Source organism: Hemiscyllium ocellatum, chromosome 2 (assembly GCF_020745735.1).
Source record: "Hemiscyllium ocellatum isolate sHemOce1 chromosome 2, sHemOce1.pat.X.cur, whole genome shotgun sequence".
Classification (NCBI taxonomy): Eukaryota; Metazoa; Chordata; class Chondrichthyes; order Orectolobiformes; family Hemiscylliidae; genus Hemiscyllium; species Hemiscyllium ocellatum.
In genome coordinates this window covers 105582336-105597132 of record NC_083402.1, presented here as the reverse complement: position 1 = coordinate 105597132, position 14797 = coordinate 105582336, and the positions used below count along the sequence as shown (strand labels likewise).

General features: G+C 38.1%; 1 protein-coding gene across 4 annotated transcripts in view; it reads right to left on the bottom strand.

Annotated features, from left to right (window-relative positions):
* The window catches only part of LOC132824449 (receptor-type tyrosine-protein phosphatase delta-like), a 588252-nt gene that overhangs the window by 126842 nt on the left and 446613 nt on the right, over window positions 1–14797 (bottom strand). For all 4 annotated transcript variants that reach the window (XM_060838969.1, XM_060838986.1, XM_060838977.1 and 1 more), the window contains exons 17-18: window positions 12765–12855; window positions 1059–1271 (exon numbers count right to left, since the gene is read on the bottom strand). In XM_060838969.1, the coding sequence (XP_060694952.1) occupies window positions 1059–1271; window positions 12765–12855 (304 nt within the window). The remainder of the gene's footprint in view (window positions 1–1058; window positions 1272–12764; window positions 12856–14797) is intronic.

The following is a 14797-nucleotide window of genomic DNA, read 5'->3' as shown; positions in this document are numbered from 1 at the left end:
CCCTGGCACTGTGAGGCAACAGTGCAAACCAGTGAGCTACCATGCCACCATAGTTTACTTAATAGCTTAATAAAATTTACTTGTACATTTCCAAGGGTCAAACAAAATGAGTAAACACAGACAAAAAAATGGCAATGATTCACATAATATATGCAATGATTACGTATTTAGAGGCATGCTGGATAAAAAAAATCCATCAATCTGGTATCCAAGATGGTTGAGATAAAACCAACGTAATTGAGGGGGCTGCACGCAGAAAGGAGGAAGATCACCATCTGGGTATAAATCTACTTTTAAGAGAACATTGTGGCAAATAAATTTTCTTTGAGAATACAAGCAATTCTTTAGCAAGTCGAGTTGGAATGAATAATGAACAACACTCAAATGACACTTCAATAATTCTAAGTAACAAAAATAAAATGGATAATCCAAATGTTTAATGGTTTAAGGAGATCATAGTTATCAAATTTAATGCTTCACTTTTTTGGTTTGTTTAATTTTAGGCAAAAATCAGCATCAAGGTTAAGTTGATGTGGTAATCCAAACCTCATGGAGATGCATCAGAGAACTGCATCATTTTAATGTATTTTGTGCCATGATTAGTATATCAGTTTACCTCTGTTCTGCCAGAACGATTAGCTTAATTCTTTTCCACATAGCAACCAGCTCAGAAAGTTAGAAGTGCAGGATGACAGCCTGCAATAGGTAATTCAAAATGCTTAAGTAGAGTAATGATAATTACTCTACTCTTGAAATTTCAATGTTCTAAAGAATTCAAGACAATGTTAAACAAGTTAGCACATTTGCTTACGTCCCTTACCTATTAGGGCATCAATTAATTGTGAGATGTTTTAAGCCCAACATAGTTATCTTTGTCATAAATAAATTATATTTGGTAGTGTCTGAAATTAATAATTTTGAATCCTATGGTGTTTAATAGAATTAAGACCAGTGATCATGTGAGTTCATGAATTAGGAGCAGGAATAGACTATTTGGCTTCTTGAATCAACACTGCACTTTGAAACGAACCAAACTAAATGACTTGAATCAAACTTACAGATTCTGGGCTGTCAAGAACCGCTAAAATAAAGAAAACATATTCTTGGCCACTTTGAAGGCGCTTGTTTTCAAATCCGTTGTAAAAGAGCCGATCACCGAGGGTAAATTCGTTGGGCAGAACCTCAAAGTGGGCTGCAATATATGGCTTAAGAGCATCTGCATGTCTCCTTAGACGGATGCTTCTTCGTTTTCTTGTAATTTCTCTCAATAACTGGAAAAGAAAAAAAAATTAATTGCTTTAATTTCTTGAACTGAAGATCAAAATTCATACACTGTAAAACCAGATGTGCCTGTTTCCATGCTGAACAGGGCTCTGAGTATTTCTTTGTTTAATATTGGTTGGCATCAATCATACCAACAAAATGAATCAAAATTCCAAATCTCTGGTGAGCACTGGGGAATTAGCATACTTCGTAATTGCTGCCCTAGGAATCATGCAAAAATGCATCAATAGGCCGATCATTAAACATAATTGTACAAATTTACAAAACCACTCTAAGATGTGCAGAAACAGTTTACAGGTCAATTGGGTGGATACTTCGAAAGGCTAAGATGTGTTGACATTGAATTGTCAGCATTCACCTTCACCACCACTCTGAAAAGGACCACGGCTTCAGTGTATTGGGCATGCACAGATCAACTGAAGAATACTGAGACTGTTCAATCACCAATGGCTCAAACCCTCGGTCCAGTCAGAGGCTCTTTGACCATCAATGAGAATGTCAACATTCCTATTTGAACATGACTGTGGGAAATAATGTAAAAAGTCACACCTTGTTCAACTGGGGGTGGGGGGGGGGGAACGGACCAGGATTTTAATAATAATGGAATCAAGAGGATTCAGAGAATAATGCAATTGATTTTGAAAAGATTATTTGGTAAATTTTGGCACACTGTTAAATGCTGAATCAGGTGATTTTTAAAAGCTAGATTTTAAAGTCATTTTCCAGTGTTTTTCTGAATAGGTCAGTTTTTCCCTTCACCGCCACATGTATGTCTCAATATTTAATTTGTTCTGTGTAAAAAACTTTCATTTTCTATTTTCAAATAGATTCCAGTTTAGGTGTCTGTGAATACCATTGACATGACTGGCTGCTTGGCCAGTTGGATGATGTCACTCTACCTTTATGCTGGGAATGCTCAGGAAAACGATGTGGCAAACACAATTTTTGTGCTCACTGAAATGCAATTCATGACTTCAATCTTTAGAGTTAAAATGGACAATAAATATTTGCGGCATACGTCACAAGTGCAACTATATCTGCACAGACAGATCTTGTGCTATATTTGTGTTGATATTGTACACTGTTCAATATTTATTTCCGCTCTTTCGAGGTCAAACTTCTATCATATACAAGGGATTGGGTGACTGGTACAGCATAGTCGCACAGTGGTTAGCACTGCTGCTTCACAGCACCAGAGACCCGGGTTCAATTCCTGCCTCAGGCAACTGTCTGTGTGGAGTTTGCACATTCTCCCGTGTCTGTGTGGGTTTCCTCTGGGTGCTCTGGTTTCCTCTCACAGTCCAAAAAACTGTGTGCAGGTTAGGTGAATTGGCCATGCTAAATTACCTGTAGTGTTAGGTGAAGAGGCAAATATAGGGGAATGGGTCTCGGTCAGTTGTTCTTTGGAGGGTTGGTGTGGACTTGTTGGACCAAAGGGCCTGTTTCCACATTGTAAGTAATCTAATCTGGTACACATGGGGGATTTGATGCCACACCCCATAGGGTATACTGTCTTCACAGATACAATTAATATAGAATAAATAATTTGATGTGAACATCAGTTTTGTGCATTATTCTCACTGTTCACACAACTGAAAATGTTCAATGAGATGTGACAATGGTTTTAATGGTATAATAATTCAGAATTGTCAGGGAGGAGATAGTGAACGTTGATGAAATTCACTGGTGAGCTGACTTTTGACAGAATATTCCACAGCATTTCCTGGTTTACTAAGTCAAAAGCCTCAGTCAGTTTGATGAAGGCCATGTAGAGTGGTTGGTGGCATTTTGCTTGGAGTTGCTGAGCAGTAAAAATCATGTCTATGGTTAGAAGTCACACTGGCTTTCAGGAAGGATTTCCTCAAAAACTGGGAGAAACATCTGATGAGGATTTGTGCAATGATCTTCCCATTAATGGAGAGTAGGGAAATTCCTCATTAGTTCCACAGTCCACTTTGTCTCCTTTCTTGAAAATAGTGGTGAAGGCAGACTTCCTGAGACGAGCAAAGAGCTATTTCTTCTTTGTCCCAGCTTTTCAGGAATAGCAGATAGAGATGACCAGGTAAGCTGTGCTTCTCCAATTTGAAAATTCCCATTAGAATTCCCTTCTCTGCTGTGGCTTTTCCATTTTTCATGTTTCTAATAACAGTTTCAACTTTTGCCATACTAGCCAAGAATTTAAGACCAATTTTAATGGAGAATTTCCTCAAATTTGACTTTGTTAATGATTGCTTCATGGGTAAGTTCTTGAAAGTGTTCTCTCGATTGGAGGCTGATGTTGTCTGTGTCTCTCAAAATCTTTACTCTGCACAGGTTGAAGGCCAAAGTTATTGGATCCGTATATTGACTTAGTGACATTGAAGAAACCCCAGGTGTTAGCATGGAGTTGCAACTGCTTAGCATTCTCAGTCCACAGTTTACCTCATTCTTCAACAGTGTTTGCTGTTGATGAGTCCTCCTCTCTGCTTCACTGGCAATAGTGTTTTGACAGGCATGAAGAGTTTTGATGGCAAGAAGTCGGCGATGGTCCTCACCGATGTTAATATGACAGAATTCTTTGAGGTCAGGGCGGGAGTCCAGCAGAGATTGCAAATTGTCCTTGTCCCCCCACTCTTCTCCATTTTCATTGCCATCATTCTTCATTTTGTCATGAACAATTTTCCCAGTTGTGTGGACATTGTCTACAGGATGGATGGAGAACTTTTCAAAATCACCCTGTTGAAATCCAGGAATAAAAAATGACACTGACCCTGCTTGTGGAATTTCAGTAAGAGGATGACAACATCATCTCTGCACTCTCAGAAAAGAACTTCAAGTCTTGCTGATGCTTTTACAGAAGGGTACAGAACAGTAGCCTCAGCTTCAAACTCAAGAAGACTCAATCAAATCCTTTAACAACCTCAGCCAGGTCAAGGTCCAGTCCATCCCTCCATTAAGATCAATGGAGAAATCCTCTCAAATGTGGAACATTTCGCCTAGCTGGGAAGCCATTCCTTACCTAAGGCTGACATTTATGTACTGATTCAACACCTCATCCAATCTGCAAGCATCACCTTCTGATAGCTCAGGATGAGAGTCGTCCAGATCAGAGCACAATAACATCTGTACTGATACCAAGATTCTTGCATCGAAGCCATTCTTCCTTCCGGCTCTTCTATACGGCTCCGAAATGTGGAATATGTACAGACACCACCTCAAACGCCTTGAGAGCCACCATCAATGTTTGAGATGGATTCTTGGCATCATCTGGGGGGACAGGCATACTAATATTTCATCTTTGAAGCAGCTAAATAGCATCGGCACCAAGGCCACAAATGTCTGAAACTAACTCCAATGAGACAGCCACATGTTTAGGATGTCTGAGTTCTGACTGCTGAAGCAAATCTTCTTTGTCAAGCTCAAGGAAGGCACTTGAACAAGAGGAGGTCAGAAGAAGCACATTAAAGATTCCCTGATGGCATCGCTCAAGAAATACAATTTGGATGTCAATGCGTGGGAGACCTTCATTCAAAACAAACCAACTTGGAGGGAGCTCATGCACGAAGGGACACAATTCTTTCAGAATACCTACTGGCAAGACAAAGAAAGAAAAGGAACCAGAGGAGGGAATACCAATTAGTTTCAAGGCCAAGCACCACTTTCACCTCCCAGAAAACCTACCAAATGTGTGGTTGGGCTCATCAGCCACACAAGGACACAAGAACTCTTGAAAACATGGAATTTCCTAGATGGTCAGTCATATTTGTTTGTGAGTAATGATGAATTCAGAATTACTTTCAAGCAACCTTTCTTGGCCTGAGAAAAGAACTTTGTAAATATAAATCATTTATTTACTGGCCTTCAGCGATGTCTTCAATGTATTACACATCTTGCTTTGCTGTTTTGAAAAAATTCTTCAATATGACTTGCAGCTCAGCCTGCTTCCTAACATTACTGTTTCTGGATATCCTACAGGTGGCAGTGTGTTGGAAGTCACATTGAAATAGGAGAAACACATGTTTATGAGCCTATTAATTCTTTGTGGGCAATGTCATGACACACCTCCATGGCAGATGAGACACTGACCTCTGATGCTCGAGCCCAACAATAGGTACAATACTGCTACACGACAAGAGCCATGAAAAGAAATTTTTCAAAGCTGAATAAAATTATTGTGGGAAGCTTCTTTCTTCATGTCAAAATCAGGGCTATACCTTCACTGCAGACCAGTAAATTCTGATTATTGTTGTTATCTGGAAATCATTGCTGGTGGTAGTTATAAATAGACATCTAATATTGTTATGGAACATGATTTGTCTCCCCCTATCTTTTGATTAATTTAGTCCCAAGAACGATATCTAACTTCTTTTTGAAAATCAACATTCCATGTATTGGCCTAACTATATTTTCAGAGAATTCCACATGCTCACTAGTCTCTGACTGAGGAAATTTCTCTTCAGCCCAGTTCTAAATGGTCTACCTTGGATGCTTAGACTGTGACCCCTGGTGCTGGATGTCCTGGTCATTGAGAATATCCTTCCTGCATTTACTGTCTTGAGTCATGTTAGAATCTTAGAGATTTCTATGAAATCCCTCCTCATTCTTCAAAACTCCATGGAATACAGTCCTAACCAATTTAGTCTCTCTTCATACATCTGAATCAGGCTGGTAAACTTTTGTTGCTGTCCTCCTATAGCCAGAACATCTTTCCTCAGATAATGAGACCAAAACTGCTCGTAGTACTTCAGGTATGGGCCTCGCTGAAGCCCTGTACAAATGCAACAAGGCAGTCACTATACTACTTGCCTTCTTCAATGCTTGCTGTACCTGCATGATTACTTTCAGTGACTGGTGTACAAGTACACTCAGGTCTTGTTGCACCTCCTCCTTTGTAAATCTCTCACCAAATCCTGCCTCTATTTCTGACTAATTCTACTTCTGGTGGTTCAAGAAATGGAACAAGGCAAAATCTAGTTAAGACCATTTGAATTTAGTGTTGAGTTTAAACACACACTATTTTCGGTGCGGGGAGGGCCGTAGCCCAAAATGTGTAGCCAACTGTTTCTTGATACATAAATGCTCATAAAAGAGGAATAAGAGTTGGGGAAATCATCAAGCCACCAAGTTATTACCAAGTTACAGAAACATGAAAACAGGGAAAATAGGTGCAGGAGTTGGCCATTTGGCCCTTCAAACCTGTACCACCATTCATAGTTGATCATGCAATGCCAGTATCCCACTCCCGCTTTCTCTCCATTCCACTTGATCCCTTTAGTCACAAGGCCACATTCAGTTCCTTCTTGAACATAGCTAACAAACTGGCTCAAACAGCTTTTTGTTGTAGAAAATTTCACAGGTCCACAACTCTGAGTGAAAAAATTCTTCCTCATCTCAGTTCTGAATGGCTTACCCCTTATTCTTAAACTGTCAGCCCCAGTTCTGGACTTCTCCAACATCAGGAACGTTTTTCTCACATCTAGACTGTCCAATCCCATCAAGATTTTATATGTTTCTCTGAAATCCCCCTTTATTCTTTTAAATTGCAGTGTGCACACGCCCAGTTGTTCCAGCCTTTCTTCTTATGTCAGTCCTGCCATCTCTGGAATCAGTCTGGTGAACCTTTGCTGGACTTCCTCAATAGCAAGAATGTCCTTCCTTAGACCAGGAGATGAAAACTGCACACAGCACTCGAGGTGTGACCCCATCAAGGCCCTGTACAACTGTAGCAAGACATTCCTACTCTGATACTCAAATCCTCTCACAATGATGGCCAGCATGCCATTATCTTTCCTAACTGCCTGCTGCATCCACATGCCAACCATCAGAATGGGGTTTGAGGACCTATGAAGATTTGAGAGGCTAAGACTGAACAACTGGGACAAAATCCTAAGGAATCACAACGAACTTTGTAACCAGCCTGCCTTAATATTTGGTAGCCTCCCTGTCCATCTCCAAAGTGATACTAACACACAGCTGGCTAGCCCTTGACAGAAGATTCGGTAACATGGGGCATCTTTTCCTCAGAGGTGGGAATGGTGAACTAGGAAAATTTTCAATCCATGCATCCACTTTGAGAGCAGAAGTTTGGGCTGTAGTGTGTGTGTGACACTGCATCTGCAAGGAGACTTGAATCCAACATCAAGGCTGAAACATCCACTGTCGCATTGTTAGAAATGCCGTCTTTTGGATACACCTCTTATGCCATAGCATCATAAAGTCTGAGAGATCAACAACCCAATGTGCCCACTTCAGTCAAAAACAATCACTTAACTGTTGTAATTTCATTTCCAGTACTTGTCCATAGCCCTTTGAGCCTTAGCATTGCAAGTTTACATCTGAATATAATTTTATGATCATTTCTACCTCTACCACCCTTATAAGCACTGAGTTCCATATTCCCACCAACCCTCTGGATGAAAAAGTTTTTCTGCACATGTCCTCTGAACCCTCTGCCACGCCCCTGCCACACCCCCCCACCCCCCACTGTGGACATAAAAGATTTCACAGCACAAGAACAAGATATCCTGCCCACACATCACTCAATCTCTCTGTGGGGGAGGTGATGGCTGACTGTTATCATTGGACTGTTAATCCAGAGGTTCATGTAATGTTCTGGTGATTCAAGTCTGAATCCCACCATGGCAGATGGTGCAATTTGAATTCAATCAAAATCTGGAATTAAGAGTTTAATGATTACCATGAAATGTTATCAATTGGCGGAAAAAAAAACTATCTGGTTCACTAATGTTCTGAGGAATATCATTGAATTGCAACTGCATTCTGGGCAATTGGGGATGGGCACTAAATGCTGGCCGAGCCAGTAAAGCCCTGATCCCATGAATGAATAAAACAAAAATCAGCTCCAAAGAAACAAAGATCACATGCTTATTTCCTCATTGTGACTTGTCGAATCTTAATGTACACAAACTGGTGCCTACATTTCATATACTGTAATAGTCAATACACATTATGATGTATTGATATCTGTTAAATCTTTTTTTAGATATTCTAAAGACACTAAATAAGCTATATATATATATTCATCTTTTTTTCATCCTTAGTTATTTATGTGCTTGCATTTGTTTACTTATTTATACATTTTTACTTCATCATTTTCACAAAAATACCTGTATATTGATGAATACCTTTGTCGAAATAGGAGAATGAAGAATTTTATAAAAACAAGTTACTCACTAACATCATAGAGTGTCTTCAAAAGAACATTTCTACAGTGCTAATAATCAGAACAAATAGAACAAAATGATTAAATTATCAGTATTAATCAACAGAATCTATGCACATTTACTGAAGGAGTTCCCTGCTCTGACAGCCCCCCTCCCCACTGCCTATCATCGAACAGTAGAACTGTTCTGCTGTCGAAAGAGCTGAGCACAAAACTCAAACAAATGATCTGAATGCTTAATAAATTGCTGTTTTAGTCCCCAAGTATTTACCCACCAGCCCAACAATACCTATTGATTTATAAATGTGAAAATCATCGCTGCCAGTCTGAACATAATTTTGGACTTAATAACACTTTTATTTAGGAAAAAGACATATTTTGTTGCTAAGTAACAGAACATACAATCAAAGACTCTAAAGCACTGTACAAATTGTCTAGACTGATAGATGAGTCGGGGATTCGAGACCTGCATTTCACACTGATTTGATTGGTGAGGAGTGATCTTACAATTTATAATTCTGCTGATTATTCATTACTTCCAAATATTTGCATCTTGTTTTGCAAGGCAACAGAGTTTTACTTTAGTTTATTCTACAAGTATACAATTGCAAGGTGACAATGTGTTTACTTCACATCTGTCTGCAGATGTTTCAAATTTTAAAACCTCCTTCAGGTTGATATCGTCACATGGTTTTATTATTTCTCATTTATGTATCAAAAATATTTTTATTATTCTGTATTGGAATAAATCTATTTATGGGAGCCTGGTTCTAAATTGGAGCTATGGTCACATCTGTGGTTTCTGTTCTAACGCATGTCCTCAAACTCTGAGTGCCCAGTACTCTTCATTGAAATCAATGAATACTTCTTTGCAGCTCAAACACACAAAAAATCTGAAGTAGTTTATGTACTTAAATGGGGTATGCATTCCAATTAATTATCACAGTATATTAATTGTTACAATTTTGCTGGCGTCTTTTGAGGGAGTCTTCTTGACCATATTTGCCACTGCATTAAGTAGAATATGCATAGCCTCAAACAATATCACCTACTTGACTTTGGTTCACTCACAAAAAACCTAGCAACTTAGCATAACTGATGCTTGCGTGACAAGGAATAAAGAGGGATGAATCTTGGTGGACCACAGGATGGAATGTAGCAAGGTACCATCTATCATAACCTTCCCAACAAAAAGGGATAATCATATACTGTCTTACAACCTGGCATACTTTGACTTATTGTAATCTTCTTTCAATGAGAGCTGACTTAGAATTTGTGTTCTACCTCCCCTCCCCTCCTCATGACTGAAGCAAATTAGCCAGACCCAACAAATATACAAATGAAACACAAAAATTAAGAAGAAAGATTCAATCTATTTTAACCAAAAATAAATCATAATTAATTCAGAAAGGCAATTAATATTTCTTTTAAGTTGCATAGAATAGAGGGTGCAAGTTGAACGAGCCATCAAAGTATTTAAAAAAATCAAAAACAAAAAGGCAATGTTATAATAAAACAATGGACAGGAAAAGTTGGAAAGGTTTTTGCTATATAATAGGATGGAATGCATTCCTGCCAGAAAAAAGAAAGATGGGATATGATCCAAGTCTACCAAGTGATAAAAGCAGGCATCAGCATGTTATATAATTTACATTGATTAAAGAAGAGGAGTCAAATATAACTAGATTCATACAGGAAGAGATGAGAAACCTTGCCCCATTATTGAAAGCACAAGAATGATATATTGTAGACTGTCATGAAATTGCAGATGGATCAAAATAAATCAATTATTCATCCTAAAAGCCTGTGGTCAAATCCCAGATTTAAATACTGAAGCTGAAACAATTAGTGAACACAAGTATCATTTCAACAGCACACATTGCAAAGAAACTCAATGAATTTTTTTTTATCAGACACATGGACAAGAATCTTCAATAAAACTTAAGGAGGAAATGTGTGAAGCACGAGTAAATATAATTAGTTGGGCCAGAAATGGATGTGTTAAGTAGCTGAGTTTGTTTGATGATGCCTATAGCGTGGGTTCAATCTCCCTTTTGGCGATTGATAGCTTGTGTCTTGCCCAATGCTTGATCTGGACTGATGCCCATCAAGCTACTTGAGCTTTTGGAGCCTCATGGACTACAGCTGATTACGAGCATCAGAACCAGAACGACTAAGCATCATAAGGAACGCTATCAAGCTATTTAAAATAAAAGAGCATGGCAAAAGTTACTGATCAGTCATTCACCATTAAAATTCAGAATAACCTGTCAAATTTGCGGCAGGATGCTTTTGACACTTATTTGAACAAAGCAAATGCCTTAAGGAGTGCTAAGGTCTGCCTCATTCAGAAGGTTTTGATAAAGTTCCACACGTAAAACTATTAAAAGGGTTAAAAGTGGATGAAACTAATGGCAAATTAGATGAATGGAATGAAAACTGGCATGATTAAATAAAATCAAAACTGATAACAAATAGAGAAACTGATAACAAATAGAGGAAAAATTATTGGAATAATTCTGAAAAGATCTATTCTAAGTGACCCCACTGCTCTCAATATTTCTGTACAATAGAGAGAGGGTTGATGATAACACCGTAATGTTTGCTGATGATTTCCGGCTGTATGGCAGTGTGACAATTACGAGTGTGTGATCAGCATTCAAGAGTATCTATCAATTAAACAGATGGGCTGTAGAATGGCAGTCAAACCATAACTTAGACAAATGTGAAGTAGTGTACACTGAAATGTGAAACAGCGAGCGGATAGACAAAAGAGTTCCCATTAGTAATGGAAGAGGAGGAAATCATTCAAGTCTGATTATTTGTCATTTACTGAAAATCTCTAGTCATTATGGAGTGGTCATGAATAAAACTAATCAAATCATAGATGACAGCAAAAAAGCATTTGATAAGAAGCCAAAATAAGTAATTATAACCTGTTATAGGTCATTGATAAGGACACAATGTGCATAATGTATTCCAGCCTACCATCATAACAGCAAGGGCATAATGGCGAATGCTCTAAATCATCATGTAGGGCTTGCCGATTTTAAGTTATTTTCATTTCAGTGGAAAGAAAATTGAGAGGGCCCATGATCCAAATCTATGAAATGCTGAGTGGTATTGATGATTTTTTAAATGGTCTATTGAGAGTAAGCACAGAAGTAGGAAGACAGATGTTTATAGTTAACAATCCACAATGTGACTGGAGATTGGAGGAAGCTATTTGTCCCTGTAGTAATGAATATGTAGAATAATTTTCCAGCAAAAGCAGTCGGTACTATTTTGATTAACTCTTTCAAAAGCGAGTGGATAAATACATGATTGAGTGAAGCATAAGCTGGGATGATTAAATACTCAATCAAACACAAAAGACTCGATTTTAAAGCTGATTATAACTCTTTATCATGAAGTGCCACTACCACTGCCAAGAGGTGGTTGATTGAAGAAAAATGGACTAATGGTTGCAATGCTATTGGAAATTTTATGTGCCGGGTGTAACAGAACAGGGTTGCACAAGTGCTATGTGAAGAGATGCATTTTCTATAAACTTGAATAACTGTCTTTGAAAATCAGAGACCTATCCTTTGGAAATTAAGTTGATATAATAAGTACAATAGCATCAATTTGATATAGTTATGAAATGAGCAAGCCTGATGAACAGAACACACATGTTGATCTTGCAGCTTTTTTTTGTATGAAATAAACACCCAACCATGATATTTTCTAAACAGGTAATTATATGTCCTGTGAAACACCATAGTTTGGTCTTGCTGGAAAGATTGGGAATATGACTTGTGGAATGTAACAGGATAGAGTTGCAGAATATTAAAGTCTGATATCAGGACTTAGTTTTCATGTTGTTAGGAGCAAATTTACCACTTACTTTCCTTTCTTGGAAATATTATCAATGATTATTCACTCCTCCAGGGAGAAAAATAAGCCAAGACAGTCCTTTATGGTGGAAATTGGACAAAGTGATCAAAAGCTTTCCCATTCCACTTCCTCATACATTTTATGACAGGAAATGATTGCAAATATTTACTAAAATTGTGTAATGTTCTCTTGAGATATCAATATGACATACTTATTGGAAGAAAAATCAGTTTGTTGAAACATAATACTGATTTTGGGCAACTAAACTGCTATTTACAAGGTACTGCCAGCCCAATTTCTGGAACTAATTTTAGTAAGTAGCAAAATATGCACAGAAATACAAACAGAAGTTGCTGCATGCAAGCACACAATTAACTTGATTGCTTCTTTTTTTGCCTTTCCTGTTATGAGCCAGTTAACTGTGCACCAGCTGCACACTTACCTCCTCTAAATCCATTTCATCGGGACTGTCCCAAGGCTTGATAAATTTCCCACGGGATTTCTTCAAAGGCACAACAATTATATAGTAGCCTCTGTTAAAAGAAAAAACAAAGTTTAATTGATAACAATGTCAAAATTGCTGAGGTCACCTAATTAAACAGACATATTTCCTAAGCCAGATGTTATTTCAAAACAAAGATATTCTCCAGATATATACATAGACATGATCCCTGGTTCAACAAGAAGATTTGAGATTTGATTTCCAAGTTAACAGTAGGGATGAGATTTTCTTTGGAAAGAAAATGTGGTGGTTAATCAGTCACCAATTCCATCCCATTTCTACTGAAGTCAATGAAAACGAAATTGGGTTGCTGTAAACTTAAATACAAATTCAAAGTTGCCTAGTTCCCATGACCTGAGCTGAAAATGTGTTGCTGGAAAAGCGCAGCAAGTCAGGCAGCATCGAAGGAGCAGGAGAGTCGACGTTTCGGGCTTGAGCTTTTCTTCAGGAATCATGAGCCCTTCTTCATGCCAGAAACGTCGACTCTCCTGCTCCTTGGATGCTGCCTGACCTGCTGCGCTTTTCCAGCAACACATTTTCAGCTCTGATCTCGAGCATCTGCAGTCCTCACTTTCTCCCAGTTTCCATAACCTCTCAAGACCAGTTTCAATTACAACACCCAATATCGACCATCGTCAATATCACTAAATCCCAACTCAAAGATCATCTGTTTCTGCCTTACTTTCATTTTTTTTGGTTGTTATTACTGTGATGCATGTCCTGGTTATGTCAAGACCAAAGTACTCTTCTAGTCATCTGACATCCTTCGCTTTCCTTAGGTATCAGTTCATTGCAAGTGTAATGTCTGTGTCCTGTTCCACACCGCATCCCACTCATCTATCACCTCCTGGTCAAGTATTTTACTTTCGTTCCCAGTGCATTAAAAGCATCAAAATCTAAATTCTCATTTGCCTTTTTAAATCAATTCATTATCTCATTCCTTCCTATATCCCAAGTTCCTCCAGTTTTACAACACTAACCACAGCACTCCAAAACCCCCCTTTGGATTTTGGCCTCTTCTACAATGTTCTTTCCTTTGTGATGATGCTGAAATTTCCTTCCCAAATCTCTCCTCTTTTATCACATATGAAGAAGGAGCAGGAGGAAGCCACCCTCAAGCCTGTCTGTCATTTAATGAGCTAATGCTTGATCTATTTGTAACCTCAAAATCATTCCCATCTAATCTATCAACCTTATGCATTTGTTGCTTACCAAGAATTTATCCACCTTTGCATTATATACATACAGTGAAAAAATCTGCTCCGATTGCTTTTGCTGGAAGAGTGTTTCAGAGACTCTCAACCTTCATAGAAATGATTTTGTCTCATGTCTGTTTGAAAATGTGGAATCTGCTTATTCTTAAACAGTTACTGCTAGTTTTAGATTCTCCCATAAGAGGTGGTATCCGCTCCATATCTAACCTGTCAAGATCCCTCAGAATCTTGTACGCTTCAACCATCCTCCTTACAACTTGTCTCTTTGACCAAGCTTTTGATCACTTCTCTCAACAGCTCCTTCTGCTTAATGTCGTATTTTTCTTCTCCTATTGTGGCAATGAAAAATGACTTTGGACATTTCAACATGTTGACAGTGTTAAATTAAAAAAAAACTATTATATTGTGGACTTTTTGCCACGAGTTGATATATTTTTAAATCATCATTTGATTACTGACAGCTAATATCTCAAAATTCTAAATGGCCCTAAAGTTAGGCTTAATGCTCATTCCACAAGATAGAGTCAAAGAAAATACCATTCTTGAAGTTGCAAGTCATTTGTAAGTTTCTAGTAAAAGACAAGTAGGCCTGCAAAAGAAGCACACTTAACGTTTCACCTTCCAGCAGCAACTTTTATTTGGTTGGACAATATAGCAAAACCAAGATACATTATTGACATAGTGAACAACATGAACTACACACAGAGAGAAAACTAAAGATTTCTCATCTTGTTTTCATTTCTTTAAGGAGTTATTTTT